Source organism: Ranitomeya imitator, chromosome 4, assembly GCF_032444005.1.
Source record: "Ranitomeya imitator isolate aRanImi1 chromosome 4, aRanImi1.pri, whole genome shotgun sequence".
NCBI classification, from domain to species: Eukaryota; Metazoa; Chordata; class Amphibia; order Anura; family Dendrobatidae; genus Ranitomeya; species Ranitomeya imitator.
In genome coordinates, this window is record NC_091285.1 from 353435946 (window position 1) to 353455723 (window position 19778).

Consider the following 19778-nt stretch of genomic DNA (forward strand, 5'->3'; position numbering starts at 1 on the left):
TGGTATTTCCCTCCTTTGTTGGCCTGCGAGTCATACTTTTCCTATGGCCTATATATTTGGCTCTGTGCTACTTTAGGTGCACACGTGACTAGGGCCGTGTCATACATTTCTCTATCTGTGCCGGCCTGGTTACTGGCCTTCTATGGGCTATGGTGTCTTGCCCTTCGGAGTATTTCAGAGCATGACCAATTTCCTATTATAGGTTTATATTGGTCTGAGTAGGATACATATTAGCCACTAAATTACCTGTGGCTGTGTTTCTGTTATGTTACAAGGTCATTTTAGGAGGTCGTGTATATTTGCCATTCCACATGCATTTGCATTTGTCTACATGTTTTTGATGACTATTATATATTTATATCCATATACTTGGCTATTTTGCATTTATCATTTTGTCATTAATCATGTATTTGTAGGGGGTCCATGAGTGGGGTGCTCTTGTGCTGCTTTTACTTATGTTTTATATGTGTTTTTTGCTGTTTTTGGTGTACCCAATAAAAATTTCATATATTATTTGGTGTAGTGTGCGGGCTTTTCGGTAGTCCTTTTCTCTCTTTTTTTTTTGTTCACGTGTATCAGAAAATGGCGCAATTTTATTTTATTTTTTTTAGCAAAGTTTGGAATTTTTTTTCTCCTCTTAGATAAAATATAACCGAGACATATTTGGTGTCTATGAACTCGTAATGAGAATCAAAATGGCAGGTAAGTTTTAGCATTTAGTGAACCTAGCAAAAAAGCCAATCAAATAACTTGTGTGGGATTGCACTTTTTTTGCAATTTCACCGCACTTGGAATTTTTTTCCCGTTTTCTTGTGCATGATATGCTAAAACCAATGATATAGTTCAAAAGTACTGCTCGGCCCACAAAAAAATCAGCCCTCACATGGCCATATTGACGAAAATATAAAAAAGTTATGGCTCTGGGAAGGAGGGGAGTGAAAAACGAAAACAAAAAAACGAAAATACCCCGGGTCATGAAGCGGTTAATATCATACTTATTATTATTTAGTTTTTACTCTTTATTTTTGAACACCCAACTGCCAGTTTAGGCTTCATCCACACTACTGTTGGGGTTACTATTTACAACAGAAATTATGGCCTAATCTGTGGCATAACATATATCATTAGCAAGTGACAAAACCCATGGATTCCTCTGACTTTCCAATCACTTTGACATGAACAAAAAATCATAGCAGAATAGAGTATCCGATATAGATGTGAACTCACTCAGGAAAGAAGCAAAAAGGTCAAAAGGCAAAGTAAAATGAATAACTAAAAATAAATAAATACTGATATGAGATCTAAATGTATGTCATGTAATGCTGCTGCAGTGCAGTATAGCGCAACCTCCACCAGGGGATGCTGGTGAGGGAAGAAAGGTTGCACACACAGCGCAGCACTACTGGGCAGCAGCACAGGCTGACACCAGGTGGCAAAAAAAGTAGTCAGATGGGCTGAAAAGCAACAGTCAGGAACAGAAGTACCAGAGGTCACAGCAATACACGTGGTCAAATACAAGCCAGAAGTCAGAGCCCGACGGGACCAGAGATAACCGAGACGTGAGACAGTAAAACAGGTCAGAAGACAAGTCGGGTCAGATACCAAGAGGTCCAAGCACAGGGAGCGAACACGGGAACAGAGCAAATGGTCAGAGGACAAAATACGGTATCAAGGGGTCAGCTGCTCTATCCTGGGAGCATGAACTATCACTGACATTGGTCTGCAGGCCACAGCAGACTGAAGTAGCCACAACAAATCCAGAACGAGGCAGAGAAGGTTAACTCCCGCATGACCAGACCGAGGAGAGAATAACAAGAAAAACCCCAGCCTGGATCATGACATGTCACCTGTCAGGTGTCGATGTATAAAGTGGGCTCAGGTGGAGAACCTGCTCCATGCTCAGTACACAAAGCGCACAACCTCGTTAAACATAATATACGTAGGCCTCGATTCATCAAGACTTTATTCATTTGATGAGGGGGCGTGCAGGAGTCAGATGCTCCCGATTCAATAAAAAGACTCACGCCTTTTCATGAATCAGGAGTCACCGCGTAAATTCTCTCTGCAGCTCTTGCCTTAGCAAGGAAGGGTCACCTGGTTTTCCCGCTGGGCCGCAAGTCTCTCTTTGATGTAGTTTATTAACACACGTTGCGCTTGCAATGCACCAACCGGCCCCCTCCCAACCTGTTGTCCTAGTCCAAGCCAACCCTGGTACTGTAGGGTATAGCTGGAAGTGACGGCCCTGCTCACTAGTGTTGTTCCACCGCAATTGGAGGCATGCCTCCCCTGTTGCAGTCTCCTTGCAGATTTTCTTGGCTTGATGTCGGCTGACATCCTTTAGGCTCGGGTCAGAGAGAACTAGGCTCTTGGCAGTCGACGCCAGGTCTCGGAGGCTTGACCAGCCCAGAGCGTGGATGCTAGTCCTGACCAGTGTAGGCAGAACTTGGAGTTCTCCTGAGGGGAATCCTGACCGGCCATATGGTAACCGGCACCTTGGTTGTGTAGACTTTGTGCTGAGGCCTGTCATGCTGGTCTCAGCAGCGTCTCTGGTGCACATCTGCTGCACTCTCTTCCCAGGTACCAAATCCACCTGTGGTTTGATGCACAGGGCTTTTAAATAAAGGAAGTCCTTCCTGTGGGTCACTTGATCAAGTTCCAATGATTACACCCCTGCAAATCTTCCTGCACAATTTGGTTCCGCTTCATTTCACCTTGCCAGTAGATGGCAGTCTCCTCATTAATGGCACATTCTGCATGGGCTCTTCAGGAATATCAATGCTTCTTATTACAATAACACAATAATTGCAAAATACTTTTTTCAACTTTTCACAACAATTTACTCCAGAATTCTGGAAAATGTATTTGATGAATTAGTAGTCATAAAAATATGAAAATGTAATTATAGACTTAAAAAGTGACCTGTCTTATTCTAAAGCTTCTTCAAGACTTCTGTTATAATTTTACCATAGGAAAGAAAGACAAGGTTTGTAGAGGTTTGTATTCACTCAGCTGCATGTGAGGTAGGCACAGGAGGCGGTTTCCATGCAATAGTCCAGGCAAGTTTCTTTCACTTCATAAACCGCTCCGGGAGGCAAAACAAAATAGAGCCTCTTCTGGCATAAAGTGAAAACAAACTGAAAAGAAATCCATATTGTATTGCGTGTCTGCTCACTCAGGTCAGTGCCTTTAGCAACACACACTGAAGGTAAACACGAACTGCAGGAAAATAGTCCACATAGCCCTGCGATTCCACCTACTCAGGTCAGTGTCTTTAACAACACACACTAGAGGGCTCCACAACTCCAGCCACAGACCCTGAATGAGAGACTCGGCCTCCATTTTATCTGCCAAACCACGCCCCTGAGGTTGGGATATGTGAGCTGTCATTCCCACCCATCTATTATTACTGCTCGTAAAGCCTGGCCCTGGAATGGCCCAAATAACTCTCTCAGCACTATAGGTGCTAGAGCATACTTCCGAGCTCACATCATCGCAGCTAACAGTCACAATGACACATATCTCCCGTCAAGGACATGTCTGGCGGCCATCTTACACTATCTATCTATCTATCTATCTATCTATCTATCTATCTATCTATCTACAGTGGCATGTAAAAGTTTGGGCACCCTTGGTCAAAAATACTGTTATTGTGAACAGTTAAGCAAGTTGAAGATAAAATGATCTCTAAAAGGCCAAAAGTTAAAGATGACACATTTCCTTTGCATTTTAGGAAAAAATATATATATTTTCAACTTTTACATTTTACAAATTACAAAAAAGAAAATGGGCCAATGCAAAAGTTTGGCCACCCTTGGAGGTTTGTATGCTCAGATAACTTTGATCAAGGTTTCAAACCTTAATTAGACTTTTAGAGTTATGGATTGTTCACAATCATTATTAGGAAAGGCCAGATTATGCAAATTTCACAGATTTATAAAATCCCAACCTCCTCTAACCTTGTAATATTACCGGAGAAACGAGAGTCAAAACTGGCCAAAAAAGTTCACAAAAATTTACATTTATTGAAAAAATCCATTACATGAGCATAAGTATAATATACCGTGATTAATAGTTTATAAAAAGCATTGCAACTACATCCATGAATACATCAAGACAGGACAGGACCAAGGTAAGTATAGTAAACAGTATTTTAAATCATGAGTAAAAAAAAGGGGAAAGGAGTACTACCCACACATGAGCACTGCTAGGTCTGGTGTGTAGCGATCAAACCAAGTGGTATAATCACATTAGCCATGTTCTTAAGATTGCCACATACCATAGATATACCGATTATAACACGTAGAATGGAACAAGTGAGCAAATTACCCATATGTGTGAGAGAGTCCCGTCTTGATCCTGAGTCACGTACCCCAACGCTTGTTTCGCGTTTGATTGTTACCGCTTCCTCAGGGGGAGTTGGTTTGATCGCTACATGGGATTAATGAAAGAGCAGAACTCTGCACTCCGCTTTCTACCAGAGTTCCATAGACTGGACTAAAATACTTACCAATAATTAAATCTGATAGGCGAATAAAGTGCTCTCTTTTTTTTGGCAGTACAATAGACAATGAATGGAGCACAATTTGAGCATGTGCACCTCTGCTACATGCAAAAGGAGAGTTCGCAGTATATAACTAGAAGGACAAAAAGCACAATAGGGTCTTATCCAGGATGACAATTATGATGGTAGATGAGAAATTGCTCACCTGATATAGTTGTGTGTCCACAACCAAAGATGATACCTTATAAAACTGCTGCCACAGATAAGATGGAGAGAAGAATGCTGGAGGAAGAGAAGGGGTTAAACCTGCGGTGCAAATGGACTTATGGAGCCATGGAACATGATGAAGTAGGAATATTGTTCAATATTCTCGCGTTTCAAAGTTACACCAAAATGTCTTCTTCATGGCAAGCCACAGGTATGGATTGTCATGAAGAAGTTTTGGTGTAACTTCGAAACGCGTTGCCAATAAACTACATTCCTACTTCATAAAGTTCTCTGGCTCCATATATTGAAAAGGAGACAACAGAACCTAGTTTGTGGGATCTACAGCCCCATCTCAGGATAACTGGATGTCTGAGCAGTTGGACCCTCAGCCACCAGTAAGTTACTCCGCATCCTATGGATAGGGAAGATTTACAATTTTGGGTATTATCCTTTAACCCCTTTTCCAGAAATGACATGGAGTGTAGACCCTAACTAGTATGGTAAAAAAATTATTGTGTTTGTTGTAAAAATCATAGTTGAAATCCTTTTCCATTGTGAATAAAATAATTTAAAGTAATAATTTAAGTAATTCCATGTTCTTAATGAAGATCAAAATGTTAATTAATTTTTTATACTATCTACCATTTATTTAAAAGGTTCTGGTTCTGATGAAGAAGAAGGTAAGCATCTGCCTTTAGGCATTTAAAAAAATCTATGTACACTACTGTTCAATTTCAAGTAATATTAAAGCGTAACTGTTATTATAATTTTTATCCAATAAATTCAAATTACATGTGAAAATAAGAAATTGGCTTTTTTTATCCTCCTGAACTGATCTTTCACTCTCAATTTACTGGTAAAATCTTTAAAATTTAGATTATTCAGTGAAGACAGATTTTCCTATTGATGAGAAAGCAGACATTCTGCTGAAAGTCTGTATTCACCGAACACATATTTTTGCCTCTGAATTTGAATTGAGAATTTTAAGAATGAAATATCAGTCCCGGAGTAGAAAGAAGCAGATTTCTCTATTAATACAGCTTTTTTTCCTCCTAAACTGATCTTTCACTCTCAATTTACTGGTGAAATCTTTAAAATTTAGATTATTCAGTGAAGACAGATTTTATCTGTGAATTTGAATTGAGAATTTTAAGAAGGAAAGATCAGTCCTGGAGGAGAAAAACGCAGATTTCTCTATTAATACAGTATATATTACAGTTTCTTAACTTCAGGTTTACTATTGGTTTATGAAACAATAGAAATGAACAAACAGTTGTACTTTAACTCCTTAACAACCACTGATACACATTAAAATGGCGGCCACTAAGGGCTTTTTTCCCCTTATTCGAGAATAAGCCTATAGCGCCTCCCAGATTCTGAAATTTTCCAGAGTCTCACTGAGACCTTGGAGAACATGATCAGGTCCAGATATTTTCTGTTTCCCGATCACGTGATCGCCGTTATTCAATACATAGCGACGATCACGTAAAAAAAAAGTGTACCCACTATTAAAATAATTTCTCTTTCTTCTGACATGATAAACATGTCAGAGGAGAAAGAAATGATGTCCCAAAGCCTGCCTCTGGTACCTCAACCATTCCCCAGGCCCTCCTACTCAGTCCCCGAACCCTTCGCCTCCTCTTCCTGAAAAGAAATGGCGGGCGCATGCCCAGTGCTCTTGCTGAGATCTGCTGGCCAGCACATGGCAACAGCAGGTATTTTTCATATTGGTTCCTTTTCATCACTGTGACAGACCCTATCACAGAGATGAAAAGTCAATAATTAGTATATCATCCCCTGGTGTTAGGGGCTTAGGGATAGGGTTGGACTTAGGGTTACGTTTGGGCTCAGATTTAGGATTAGGGTTGAGCTTATGGTTGGGGTTAGGTTTAAGGATAGGGTTGAGGTTAGGGTTGTTTTTTTTTCAAAAGTAAAAAAAATGAAGACGATATGATGACTAGCATTGAGCACAAGTGATCGCTACTCAAGTTTGTGTCAGATTCTAGGGTATGCAAACCCTGCATGTTTATTTTGGGGGTCTAACAGCCACAAAAAATGTGGGGCGGATACCCAAGCATATCACTCGAGCACTTGCGATCCTTGATGCATACCGAAGCACCTGATGCAAACTTGATATGCAAGCAATTGAGCTAAACAGTAAAGACTACATGTTCATTTTGACAACCTAATGTTATTAAATTCTATGTAGTACCTTTGATTTCAAAATCCTTACTATACCCCTGAATAAAATCGTTGAGGGGTGTAGTTTCTAATAATGGGGTTAGTTGTGGGGGTTTCTGCTGTTAGGTCACCTTAGGGGCCCTGAAAATGTCACATGTCGCCCACAATCTATTTCATCCAATTTATGTTCCAAAATTCAAATATTGCTCCTTTCTTTCTAAGCCCTGCCGTTTGTCCAAACAAAACTTTTTGACAACATGTAGGGAATCGTCGCACTCGTAAGAAAGTGTCTAATTGACTGTTGGGTTCACTTTTTGGTGTTATCTCTTGCAACAGTGAGAAATTTGGGGTTAAAGCAAAAATTAGAGTTAACATATTTTTTTCATTCCACTTTACATTAATTCCTGTGCAGTAATCGAAGGGTTAAAACATTTCTCAACAACAGTATTAAAGTATTTGAGGGGTGCAGCTTTAAAAATGGTATCCCTTTTGGGGAAATTCCAATTTATAGGCCCCTGAAAGTCCACTCACCCAGCAGGTCATGGCAATCATAGAAGTAAAATCTGCACTAAATTATGGCACTCCTTCCCTTCTGAGTATTGCATTGTGCCTCAAAAATAGTTCCTGATTACATTTAGGGTATTGGTGCACTCAGGAGAAATTGTGCAACAAACTCTGAGGACCATTTTTTCCTATTAGCCCTTATAAAACTAAAAAAATTGTGGCTAAAACAGCATTTTTACTGCAAAAATTTAATTATTCTTTCTTCACTGCTCACTGGTATAATTTTCTGTGAGGCACACATGGATTCGACATGCTCACTGCACCCCTAGATGTATTCATTGGCAGATGTAGTTTGTAAAATGATGTCACTTTTATGGGGGTTTTCTGCTGTTCTTACACCTCAGTGGCTTTGCCAGTATGATATGGCATCCTTAAACCATTCCAGCAAAATCTCAACTCCAATATGGCGCTTCTTCCTATCTAAGCTTTGCACTGTGCCTCAAAAGTAGTTTTCGACCACATATAGGGTATCAGTGTACTCAGGAGAAATTGTACAACAAATTGTATGGTCCATTTTTCTCCATTCCTTTAACATTTGTGAGGGCTCTCACTCCTACATTTCCCATCCCTTTACAATGCCATTTCAAATCTGTCCATGTACGCCACCACCACCATGTCATTATACAGCCCTCACTGACAATTAGCAGAGTGCCAGCAGGTGCCATGAAACCTGAGTTTGGTAAGGGCCCTCAGGTGGCCCTGTATCATACATTTGGGAGAGCTCTCACTCCTACATTTGGGAGGTCCCTCCCTCATGCCAAATAGTTAACCAGATAGTGAAATACACATACCCCATCCCTTTACAATGCCATTTCAAACATGCCCATTTGAATTTTGGTCTTTGCCCGCTACCACGACCATGGCCACTACCATGTCATGCGGACCTCACTTACAATATGCAGAGGGCCAGCAGGTGCTGTGAAACCTGCTTTTTTGTAAGCTCTTCAGTTCATTTTTGTCACCAGATCCCAATGGAACAACTGTCATAGCGGGTAAAGCCACTGTCTGGTGAATATAATACAGGAGATAGGGAGCTGTATGATCAGTGTCAGTAAATTGGATTCTACCAGACACCAAAAGCATTAGAAATAAATTCTGAATACAGTGTATGCAAATGAGGGCCTGTATTGTGGTCGGTCTGTCAGGTCTGAAACCCATGTCAGAAACATGTACAAGTCTCACTTTACTTGGAAGCAGCCTCCTCAAGAGAAAGAGACAGGAGTGCAATTGACCAATCTGCACAAGCCTACACATTTTCTATTGGATTAATAAATAGCGTATCTTTATCTAGCAGTTGTGCTACTGGCGCAAAGCCTGCAGAGATATGCAAAAATATTTATTAGACTAGTCTGTTGTTGCCATGTGTAATAAAGCTGATATTTAAAAAAAAAATTGCCACGCATTGCTAGATATATTGAATTTGTACATAACACCTCTGTGAGGGTACTTGTTAAAAATAAAGCCAGGAATTTTTTTTTTCATAAGCATAAAGCATTCAATATGAGAAAGGGTGATGTTAAGGGACATGGATGTGGTGGTTTCCACCAAAGCCGTGTTACAGATCAGAAGGTGACTGAATCTCATTCTAGTTTCCTGACAAAATGTGGTCAGCGTGGTACACCACTGATGAACCCAGACAATTGCCAGGATGTTGTGGGTTGGATGGCAGACAAAGGCTTCAGTGTGTTGATAAGCAGCACCACGAAGTCTTCCACACGGTTCAGTCTCAGTAGCCAAGAGGTTGGGCCTCTTTCCTCCCACCATCAAGAGTCCCAGGGGACATATGACCCCAATGCTGGCCACCGTGTCTCACATTCTGCCCCAGTGTCTCACATTCTTCCCCCGTGTCTCACATTCTGCCCTCTGTGTCTCACATTCTACCCCTGTGTCTCACATTCTGCCCCCTGTGTCTCACATTCTTCCCCCGTGTCTCACATTCTGCACACCTGTGTCTCACATTCTTCCCCAGTGTCTCACATTCTGCCCCCTGTGTCTCACATTCTACCCCCGTGTCTCACATTCTGCCCCCTGTGTCTCACATTCTTCCCCCGTGTCTCACATTCTGCCCCCTGTGTCTCACATTCTTCCCCCGTGTCTCACATTCTGCCCCCTGTGTCTCACATTCTACCCCCGTGTCTCACATTCTGCCCCCTGTGTCTCACATTCTTCCCCCGTGTCTCACATTCTTCCCCAGTGTCTCACATTCTGCCCCCTGTGTCTCACATTCTGCCCCTGTCTCCATCCTGCCCCCTGTGTTGTTTTCATTCCTGCCCCCGGTGTTTTCATTCCTGCCCCCTGTGTTTTCATTCCTGCCCCCTGTGTTTCCATTCCTGCCCCCTGTGTTTCCATTCAGGCTCCCTGTATCTCCATCAAGCTCCCATGTCTCCCATACTGCCCCGTGTTTCCAATCTGCCCCAGGCTTGCTGCATTCAGTAAAATACAAAAAAACACCTTTCTCCTTACCTGGCCACGCTCCAGCGCCGACGTCCATTCCAGGCATTTCAGTGCAGACTCACCAGCGAATGACAATGACGTCATACGCCAGCAACATGCACGCTGACGTCAGCTGCCAGCCACCGATTGACTGGCGGCTTTAACTACTGCATTGTGGTCCCGCACAGCCCGCGAGGCAATAGAGTAACTGAACCTGCATCTCAGTACTGTCACAAGCCTGCTGCGGGGGCCCAGGCCTGATGGGCAGATGAGATGTGGCCAGATGTGGGCCCCCTCTGCCCACCGGGCTCCATACACCAGTCAGGGCAGTAATGCGCTGATGGTGGCCCTGCTGACAAGCAATCAAACCTTGGAATGCTATGTATTTCAAAGTATTACATAAGCGATCAATAAATTCTTGGGTCAATTATGGGACCCCTGCAGTCAACATGTAATTCCATATTCCCTGTAACTTGTGATGGTAGCAACCCCATTTATTTTCCTTCTGATGGTGCCTCCATGAATTCAAACATTTCTAGATTTCCCCATAGATTACAACGGAGAGTTCTAGAAGGGATTCATTAGTGATCTTATTATCAAGGCATTTTCTAACAAGTTTGGTCTGTACAAAGATTCCGACAATGTTGACGCAAAACCATATAAATATGTAAATATGTTAAAATAAATTGTTAACTTGACTTATTCATACATTGCTTCAACACTTGTATTATCATTTAAATAGAAAAGAAAGCTAAGCATGATAATCGAGATAAATCAGGTATGTCATAACATCTATCTATCTATCTATCTATCTATCTATCTATCTATCTATCTATCTATCTATCTATTTACAGTATATTCTCTACTGCGAAACTTTAAATAATAGAATACCTATCATTTGCAGATGATACAAAACTATGTAAAGCAGTTAATACAAGAGAAGATAGTATTCTGCTACAGATGGATCTGGATAAGTTGGAAACTTGGGCTGAAAGGTGGCAGATGAGGTTTAACAATGATAAATGTAAGGTTATACACATGGGAAGAAGGAATCAATGTCACCATTACACACTGAATGGGAAACCACTGGGTAAATCTGACAGGGAGAAGGACTTGGGGATCCTAGTTAATGATAAACTTACCTGGAGCAGCCAGTGCCAGGCAGCAGCTGCCAAGGCAAACAGGATCATGGGGTGCATTAAAAAGGTCTGGATACACATGATGAGAGCATTATACTGCCTCTGTACAAATCCCTAGTTAGACCGCACATGGAGTACTGTGTCCAGTTTTGGGCACCGGTGCTCAGGAAGGATATAATGGAACTAGAGAGAGTACAAAGGAGGGCAACAAAATTAATAAAGGGGATGGGAGAACTACAATACCCAGATAGATTAGCGAAATTAGGATTATTTAGTCTAGAAAAAAGACGACTGAGGGGCGATCTAATAACCATGTATAAGTATATAAGGGGACAATACAAATATCTCGCTGAGGATCTGTTTATACCAAGGAAGGTGACGGGCACAAGGGGGCATTCTTTGCGTCTGGAGGAGAGAAGGTTTTTCCACCAACATAGAAGAGGATTCTTTACTGTTAGGGCAGTGAGAATCTGGAATTGCTTGCCTGAGGAGGTGGTGATGGCGAACTCAGTCGAGGGGTTCAAGAGAGGCCTGGATGTCTTCCTGGAGCAGAACAATATTGTATCATACAATTAGGTTCTGTAGAAGGACGTAGATCTGGGGATTTATTATGATGGAATATAGGCTGAACTGGATGGACAAATGTCTTTTTTCGGCCTTACTAACTATGTTACTATGTTACTATGTTATTATTTAGTGTGTTTACTCTTTATTTATGAACACCCAACTGCCGGTTTAGGCTTCATCCACACTACTGTTGGGGTTACCATCTACAACAGAAATTATAGCCTAATCTGTGGCACAGCAGATATCATTTCCAAATCACAAAACCCATGGATTCCTCTGAGGTGCCAATCATTTTGACAGGACAATAAAATGCCTAGCAGAATGGAGTATCCGATTCAGATGTGAACATAAAATTACTTAGGAAAGAAGCAAAAAGGTAGAAAGGTAAAGTAAAATGAATAAATAAAAAGGAGGTTAATGCCATACTGACATGAGATCTACATGTATGTCACATGTCGGGTGTCAGTGTATAAAGTGGACTCAGGAGGAGAACCCGCTCCATGTTCAGTACACAAAGCGCACAACCTCGGTAAACATAATATACGTAGGCCTCACTTCATTAAAACTTTATTCGCTTGATGAGGGGGTGTGCAGGAGTCAGATGCTCCCAATTCAATAAAAAGGCTCACGCCTCTTCATGAATCAGGAGTCATAACGTAAATTCTCTCTGCACCTCTGGCCTTAGCAAGGGTCACCAGTAGGGTTGAGCGACCTTGACCTTTTTAGAGTCGAGCCGTGTTTCGCGAAACCCGACTATCTTAGAAGTCGAGTCGAGTGGAATCGGCCGATTATCGCGAAAAGTCGGGTATCGCCCGAAACACGAAACCCAATGCAAGTCAATGGGGGAGCATAGTCGGCAGTGAGTGGAGGCCAGGAAAACACCTACACTGCCCATTTTAATGGCAAAAACATCCATTCTTGTTAAAGAAGCTTGTCAATCGTAATTTACCTTAAAATAATTGGAAGGCATTTGAAATTGGGGTTCATTTGGCTAAAGTTGTGGGGGGTAGGGCTGGTTCAAGTAATTAGTGGGCCCAGTAAATCTGGACCACGTCACGGCAGTGGAGCAGGGAGAGGTAAGTATTTAAACTTTGCAAGTGCTGTGATCCTGAGCAAGCAGGGGGGGCCCACTCGTTGGCATTGGCACTGGCACAGGGCCCCTCAAAGTACAGCGGTGTGTTTGCACGGCGGGGGCGCCTCCCACCGGCAGCAACACTTTTGCGTACTATGAGAGGCCCTGTGCCAGTGACGTCGCCAACTAGTATTCCTCCCCCCACCTGATGAAGGAACCTGCACTTTCATCTGCACCTTCCTCTTTGTCCCCGTGTAAGGTGGTATGGTATGCGGGAAGAGGAACCTGACTTTCAGCAGGGTCACAATCTTGCTGTGTAGCGTGCACGGGGAATTTTGCGTTATGGGTCAATGTACCAGCAGACTCATCTATCACTGGCTGGGCAGTGGGCAGGATGAGGAGGAAACACAGATATAGGCCCAAAGAATAAAGTGGGCTAAATGCAGTTCAAAATTGGTAACACAGGACTAACCAGGGGGAATTGCAGTGGAGGACAACTGGAATGAGAGGCTGACACAGAGAGTAGGCCCAAATCAGTAAGTAGTCGACATGCAGTTCAAAATTGGCAACCGTAGTAAACAGGCGGCCCAGCTTTGTTCAGTTGAGGAGAACAGCAAGGAGTGGCAGACACCGATAGTAGGCCCCAACCCAACTAGTAGGCCAAATGCAGTCTAACATTAACAACTACTTAACAAGAGCCTGAAAATGGAATTTCAGGACAGGAAACCAGGAGAACAGCAAGGAGTGGCAGACACCGATAGTGGGCCCCAAACCAACTAGTACGCCAAATGCAGTTGTTCCATTTAACTACAATTTAATGAGAGCCTGAAGATAGAAGTTCAGGAAAGGCAACCTGGAGAACACCTTGGAGTGGAACACACCATCTCTCTACACCCCATACCCAATTTGTAGGCCTAATGCAGTGTAGTTTTCAACAACTACTAAACGAGAGTCGGAAGATCGAAGCAATGTGGACGAAACCTGGGGAACACCTTGGAGTGTAACACACCGTCTCTCTACACCCCATACCCAATTTGTAGGCCTAATGCAGTGTAGTTTTCTACAACTACTAAACGAGAGTCGGAAGACCGAAGCAATGTGGACGAAACCTGGGGAACACCTTGGCCCCAAACCAACTAGTACGCCAAATGCAGTTGTTCCATTTAACTACAATTTAATGAGAGCATGAAGATTGAAGCTCAGGAAAGGCAACCTGGAGAACACCTTGGAGTGGAACACACCATCTCTCTACACCCCATGCCCAATTTGTAGGCCTAATGCAGCGTAGTTTCCAACAACTACTAAACGAGAGCATGAAGATTGAAGCTCAGGAAAGGCAACCTGGAGAACACCTTGGAGGGGAACACACCATCTCTATACACCCCATACCCAATTTGTAGGCCTAATGCAGCGTAGTTTCCAACAACTACTAAACGAGAGCATGAAGATTGAAGCTCAGGAAAGGCAACCTGGAGAACACCTTGGAGTGGAACACACCATCTCTCTACACCCCATACCCAATTTGTAGGCCTAATGCAGCGTAGTTTCCAACAACTACTAAACGAGAGCATGAAGATTGAAGCTCAGGAAAGGCAACCTGGAGAACACCTTGGAGTGGAACACACCATCTCTCTACACCCCATACCCAATTTGTAGGCCTAATGCAGCGTAGTTTCCAACAACTACTAAACGAGAGCATGAAGATCGAAGCAATGGAGAGGAAACCTGGGGAACACCTTGGAGTGGAACACACCATCTCTCTACACCCCATACCCAATTTGTAGGCCTAAAGCAGCGTAGTTTCCAACAACTACTAAACGAGAGCATGAAGATTGAAGCTCAGGAAAGGCAACCTGGAGAACAACTTGGAGTGGAACACACCATCTCTCTACACCCCATACCCAATTTGTAGGCCTAATGCAGCGTAGTTTCCAACAACTACTAAACGAGAGCATGAAGATTGAAGCTCAGGAAAGGCAACCTGGAGAACACCTTGGAGTGGAACACACCATCTCTCTACACCCCATACCCAATTTGTAGGCCTAATGCAGCGTAGTTTCCAACAACTACTAAACGAGAGCATGAAGATTGAAGCTCAGGAAAGGCAACCTGGAGAACACCTTGGAGTGGAACACACCATCTCTCTACACCCCATACCCAATTTGTAGGCCTAATGCAGCGTAGTTTCCAACAACTAATAAACGAGAGCATGAAGATCGAAGCAATGGAGAGGAAACCTGGGGAACACCTTGGAGTGGAACACACCATCTCTCTACACCCCATACCCAATTTGTAGGCCTAATGCAGCGTAGTTTCCAACAACTACTAAACGAGAGCATGAAGATTGAAGCTCAGGAAAGGCAACCTGGAGAACACCTTGGAGTGGAACACACCATCTCTCTACACCCCATACCCAATTTGTAGGCCTAATGCAGCGTAGTTTCCAACAACTACTAAACGAGAGCATGAAGATTGAAGCTCAGGAAAGGCAACCTGGAGAACACCTTGGAGTGGAACACACCATCTCTCTACACCCCATACCCAATTTGTAGGCCTAATGCAGCGTAGTTTCCAACAACTACTAAACGAGAGCATGAAGATTGAAGCTCAGGAAAGGCAACCTGGAGAACACCTTGGAGTGGAACACACCATCTCTCTACACCCCATACCCAATTTGTAGGCCTAATGCAGCGTAGTTTCCAACAACTACTAAACGAGAGCATGAAGATCGAAGCAATGGAGAGGAAACCTGGGGAACACCTTGGAGTGGAACACACCATCTCTCTACACCCCATACCCAATTTGTAGGCCTAAAGCAGCGTAGTTTCCAACAACTACTAAACGAGAGCATGAAGATTGAAGCTCAGGAAAGGCAACCTGGAGAACAACTTGGAGTGGAACACACCATCTCTCTACACCCCATACCCAATTTGTAGGCCTAATGCAGCGTAGTTTCCAACAACTACTAAACGAGAGCATGAAGATTGAAGCTCAGGAAAGGCAACCTGGAGAACACCTTGGAGTGGAACACACCATCTCTCTACACCCCATACCCAATTTGTAGGCCTAATGCAGCGTAGTTTCCAACAACTACTAAACGAGAGCATGAAGATTGAAGCTCAGGAAAGGCAACCTGGAGAACACCTTGGAGTGGAACACACCATCTCTCTACACCCCATACCCAATTTGTAGGCCTAATGCAGCGTAGTTTCCAACAACTAATAAACGAGAGCATGAAGATCGAAGCAATGGAGAGGAAACCTGGGGAACACCTTGGAGTGGAACACACCATCTCTCTACACCCCATACCCAATTTGTAGGCCTAATGCAGCGTAGTTTCCAACAACTACTAAACGAGAGCATGAAGATTGAAGCTCAGGAAAGGCAACCTGGAGAACACCTTGGAGTGGAACACACCATCTCTCTACACCCCATACCCAATTTGTAGGCCTAATGCAGCGTAGTTTCCAACAACTACTAAACGAGAGCATGAAGATTGAAGCTCAGGAAAGGCAACCTGGAGAACACCTTGGAGTGGAACACACCATCTCTCTACACCCCATACCCAATTTGTAGGCCTAATGCAGCGTAGTTTCCAACAACTACTAAACGAGAGCATGAAGATTGAAGCTCAGGAAAGGCAACCTGGAGAACACCTTGGAGTGGAACACACCATCTCTCTACACCCCATACCCAATTTGTAGGCCTAATGCAGCGTAGTTTCCAACAACTACTAAACGAGAGCATGAAGATTGAAGCAATGGAGAGGAAACCTGGGGAACACCTTGGGGAGGCAGACACCGTTAGTAGGCCCTACCAAAGTTGTACACCCAATGCAGTTCTAAAATTCCTAGAGGCTGAAAACAAGACTATTGACGCTCAGCTTTTTTCAAAGGAACACAGCTGAATTGAGTGGCGCAGACAGACACAGGTAGTAGGACTCAAACCAAAAATGTGGCTCACTGCAGCAGAAAAAAGTTACAGGGGTACACAAGCTGCAGTGCTCTGGGCAGTGGAGTACAATTTCAATAGTGAACCGCAGACAGACTTTGTACGCCTACTATTAAAAAAAGGATGCTCTATGCAATTATAAATAGGTTCTAAGGGTACACGGGCAGCAGTGGTGTGGTCAGTGGAGGCCTAGTGGAAGGAGTGACCGCAGACAGGCATCGAAGGCCTAAAATAATAACACATGGCTGTAGGCAATTTTAAATTGGTTCCAGGGGTACACGGGCAGCAGTGGCCTGGTCAGTGTAGTAGTAGTAGAAAGAACGGACCGCAGACAGGCATCGAAGGCCTAAAATAAAAAAATTGGGCTGGCTGTAGGCAATTTTAAATTGGTTCCAGGGGTACACGGGCAGCAGTGGTGTGGTCAGTGGAGGCCTAGTGGAAGGAGTAACCGCAGACAGGCATCGAAGGCCTAAAATAATAACACATGGCTGTAGGCAATTTTAAATTGGTTCCAGGGGTACTGTTATGTTTGCTAATGACAGGTGTTATGAAGGCAATCCAGAAACACAGTGTGCTTAGCGATCAGAGCGCACACAGTGATCTGACAAATACCCAAAAATACAAGAACGAGCTCTGAGACGTGGAAACTCTGTAGACTGCACACCTGATCCTATCCTAAACACAACTAAAAGCGGCTGTGGATTGCGCCTAACAACTACCTAGGCAACTCGGCACAGCCTAAGAAACTAGCTAGCCTGAAGATAGAAAAATAGGCCTGACTTGCCCCAGAGAAATTCCCCAAAGGAAAAGGCAGCCCCCCACATATAATGACTGTGAGTAAGATGAAAAGACAAAACGTAGGGATGAAATAGATTCAGCAAAGTGGGGCCCGATATTCTAGGACAGAGCGAGGACAGTAAAGCGAACTTTGCAGTCTACAAAAAACCCTAAAGCAAAACCACGCAAAGGGGGCAAAAAAAACCCACCGTGCCGAACTAACGGCACGGCGGTACACCCTTTGCGTCTCAGAGCTTCCAGCAAAACAAAAGACAAGCTGGACAGAAAAAAGCAACAAAAAAGCAAAAAGAACTTAGCTATACAGAGCAGCAGGTCACAGGAACAATCAGGAGAAGCTCAGATCCAACACTGAAACATTGACAAGGAGCAAGGATAGCAGCATCAGGCGGAGTTAAGTAATGAAGCAGTTAACGAGCTCACCAGAACACCTGAGGGAGGAAGCTCAGAAGCTGCAGTACCACTTGTGACCACAGGAGTGAATTCAGCCACAGAATTCACAACAGGGTACACGGGCAGCAGTGGTGTGGTCAGTGGAGGCCTAGTGGAAGGAGTGACCGCAGACAGGCATCGAAGGCCTAAAATAATAACACATGGCTGTAGGCAATTTTAAATTGGTTCCAGGGGTACACGGGCAGCAGTGGTGTGGTCAGTGGAGGCCTAGTGGAAGGAGTGACCGCAGACAGGCATCGAAGGCCTAAAATAAAAAAATTGGGCTGGCTGTAGGCAATTTTAAATTGGTTCCAGGGGTACACGGGCAGCAGTGGTGTGGTCAGTGGAGGCCTAGTGGAAGAAGTGACCGCAGACAGGCATCGAAGGCCTAAAATAAAAAAATTGGGCTGGCTGTAGGCAATTTTAAATTGGTTCCAGGGGTACACGGGCAGCAGTGGTGTGGTCAGTGGAGGCCTAGTGGAAGGAGTGACCGCAGACAGGCATCGAAGGCCTAAAATAATAACACATGGCTGTAGGCAATTTTAAATTGGTTCCAGGGGTACACGGGCAGCAGTGGTGTGGTCAGTGGAGGCATAGTGGAAGGAGTGACCGCAGACAGGCATCGAAGGCCTAAAATAATAACACATGGCTCTAGGCAATTTTAAATTGGTTCCAGGGGTACACGGGCAGCAGTGGCCTGGTCAGTGTAGTAGTAGTAGAAAGAACGGACCGCAGACAGGCATCGAAGGCCTAAAATAAAAAAATTGGGCTGGCTGTAGGCAATTTTAAATTGGTTCCAGGGGTACACGGGCAGCAGTGGTGTGGTCAGTGGAGGCCTAGTGGAAGGAGTAACCGCAGACAGGCATCGAAGGCCTAAAATAATAACACATGGCTGTAGGCAATTTTAAATTGGTTCCAGGGGTACTGTTATGTTTGCTAATGACAGGTGTTATGAAGGCAATCCAGAAACACAGTGTGCTTAGCGATCAGAGCGCACACAGTGATCTGACAAATACCCAAAAATACAAGAACGAGCTCTGAGACGTGGAAACTCTGTAGACTGCACACCTGATCCTATCCTAAACACAACTAAAAGCGGCTGTGGATTGCGCCTAACAACTACCTAGGCAACTCGGCACAGCCTAAGAAACTAGCTAGCCTGAAGATAGAAAAATAGGCCTGACTTGCCCCAGAGAAATTCCCCAAAGGAAAAGGCAGCCCCCCACATATAATGACTGTGAGTAAGATGAAAAGACAAAACGTAGGGATGAAATAGATTCAGCAAAGTGGGGCCCGATATTCTAGGACAGAGCGAGGACAGTAAAGCGAACTTTGCAGTCTACAAAAAACCCTAAAGCAAAACCACGCAAAGGGGGCAAAAAAAACCCACCGTGCCGAACTAACGGCACGGCGGTACACCCTTTGCGTCTCAGAGCTTCCAGCAAAACAAAAGACAAGCTGGACAGAAAAAAGCAACAAAAAAGCAAAAAGAACTTAGCTATACAGAGCAGCAGGTCACAGGAACAATCAGGAGAAGCTCAGATCCAACACTGAAACATTGACAAGGAGCAAGGATAGCAGCATCAGGCGGAGTTAAGTAATGAAGCAGTTAACGAGCTCACCAGAACACCTGAGGGAGGAAGCTCAGAAGCTGCAGTACCACTTGTGACCACAGGAGTGAATTCAGCCACAGAATTCACAACAGGGTACACGGGCAGCAGTGGTGTGGTCAGTGGAGGCCTAGTGGAAGGAGTGACCGCAGACAGGCATCGAAGGCCTAAAATAATAACACATGGCTGTAGGCAATTTTAAATTGGTTCCAGGGGTACACGGGCAGCAGTGGTGTGGTCAGTGGAGGCCTAGTGGAAGGAGTGACCGCAGACAGGCATCGAAGGCCTAAAATAAAAAAATTGGGCTGGCTGTAGGCAATTTTAAA

At 43.9% G+C, this 19778-nt stretch overlaps 1 protein-coding gene across 22 annotated transcripts in view; it reads left to right on the forward strand.

The window, feature by feature from the left end:
- Positions 1–19778, forward strand: part of LOC138676110 (mucin-19) — a 769116-nt gene that overhangs the window by 101005 nt on the left and 648333 nt on the right. For 20 of the 22 annotated variants that reach the window (XM_069765013.1, XM_069765031.1, XM_069765021.1 and 17 more), the window contains 2 exons: positions 5365–5388; positions 10629–10664. In XM_069765013.1, the coding sequence (XP_069621114.1) occupies positions 5365–5388; positions 10629–10664 (60 nt within the window). The remainder of the gene's footprint in view (positions 1–5364; positions 5389–10628; positions 10665–19778) is intronic. The other 2 variants (XM_069765023.1, XM_069765030.1) reach the window with 1 other exon arrangement.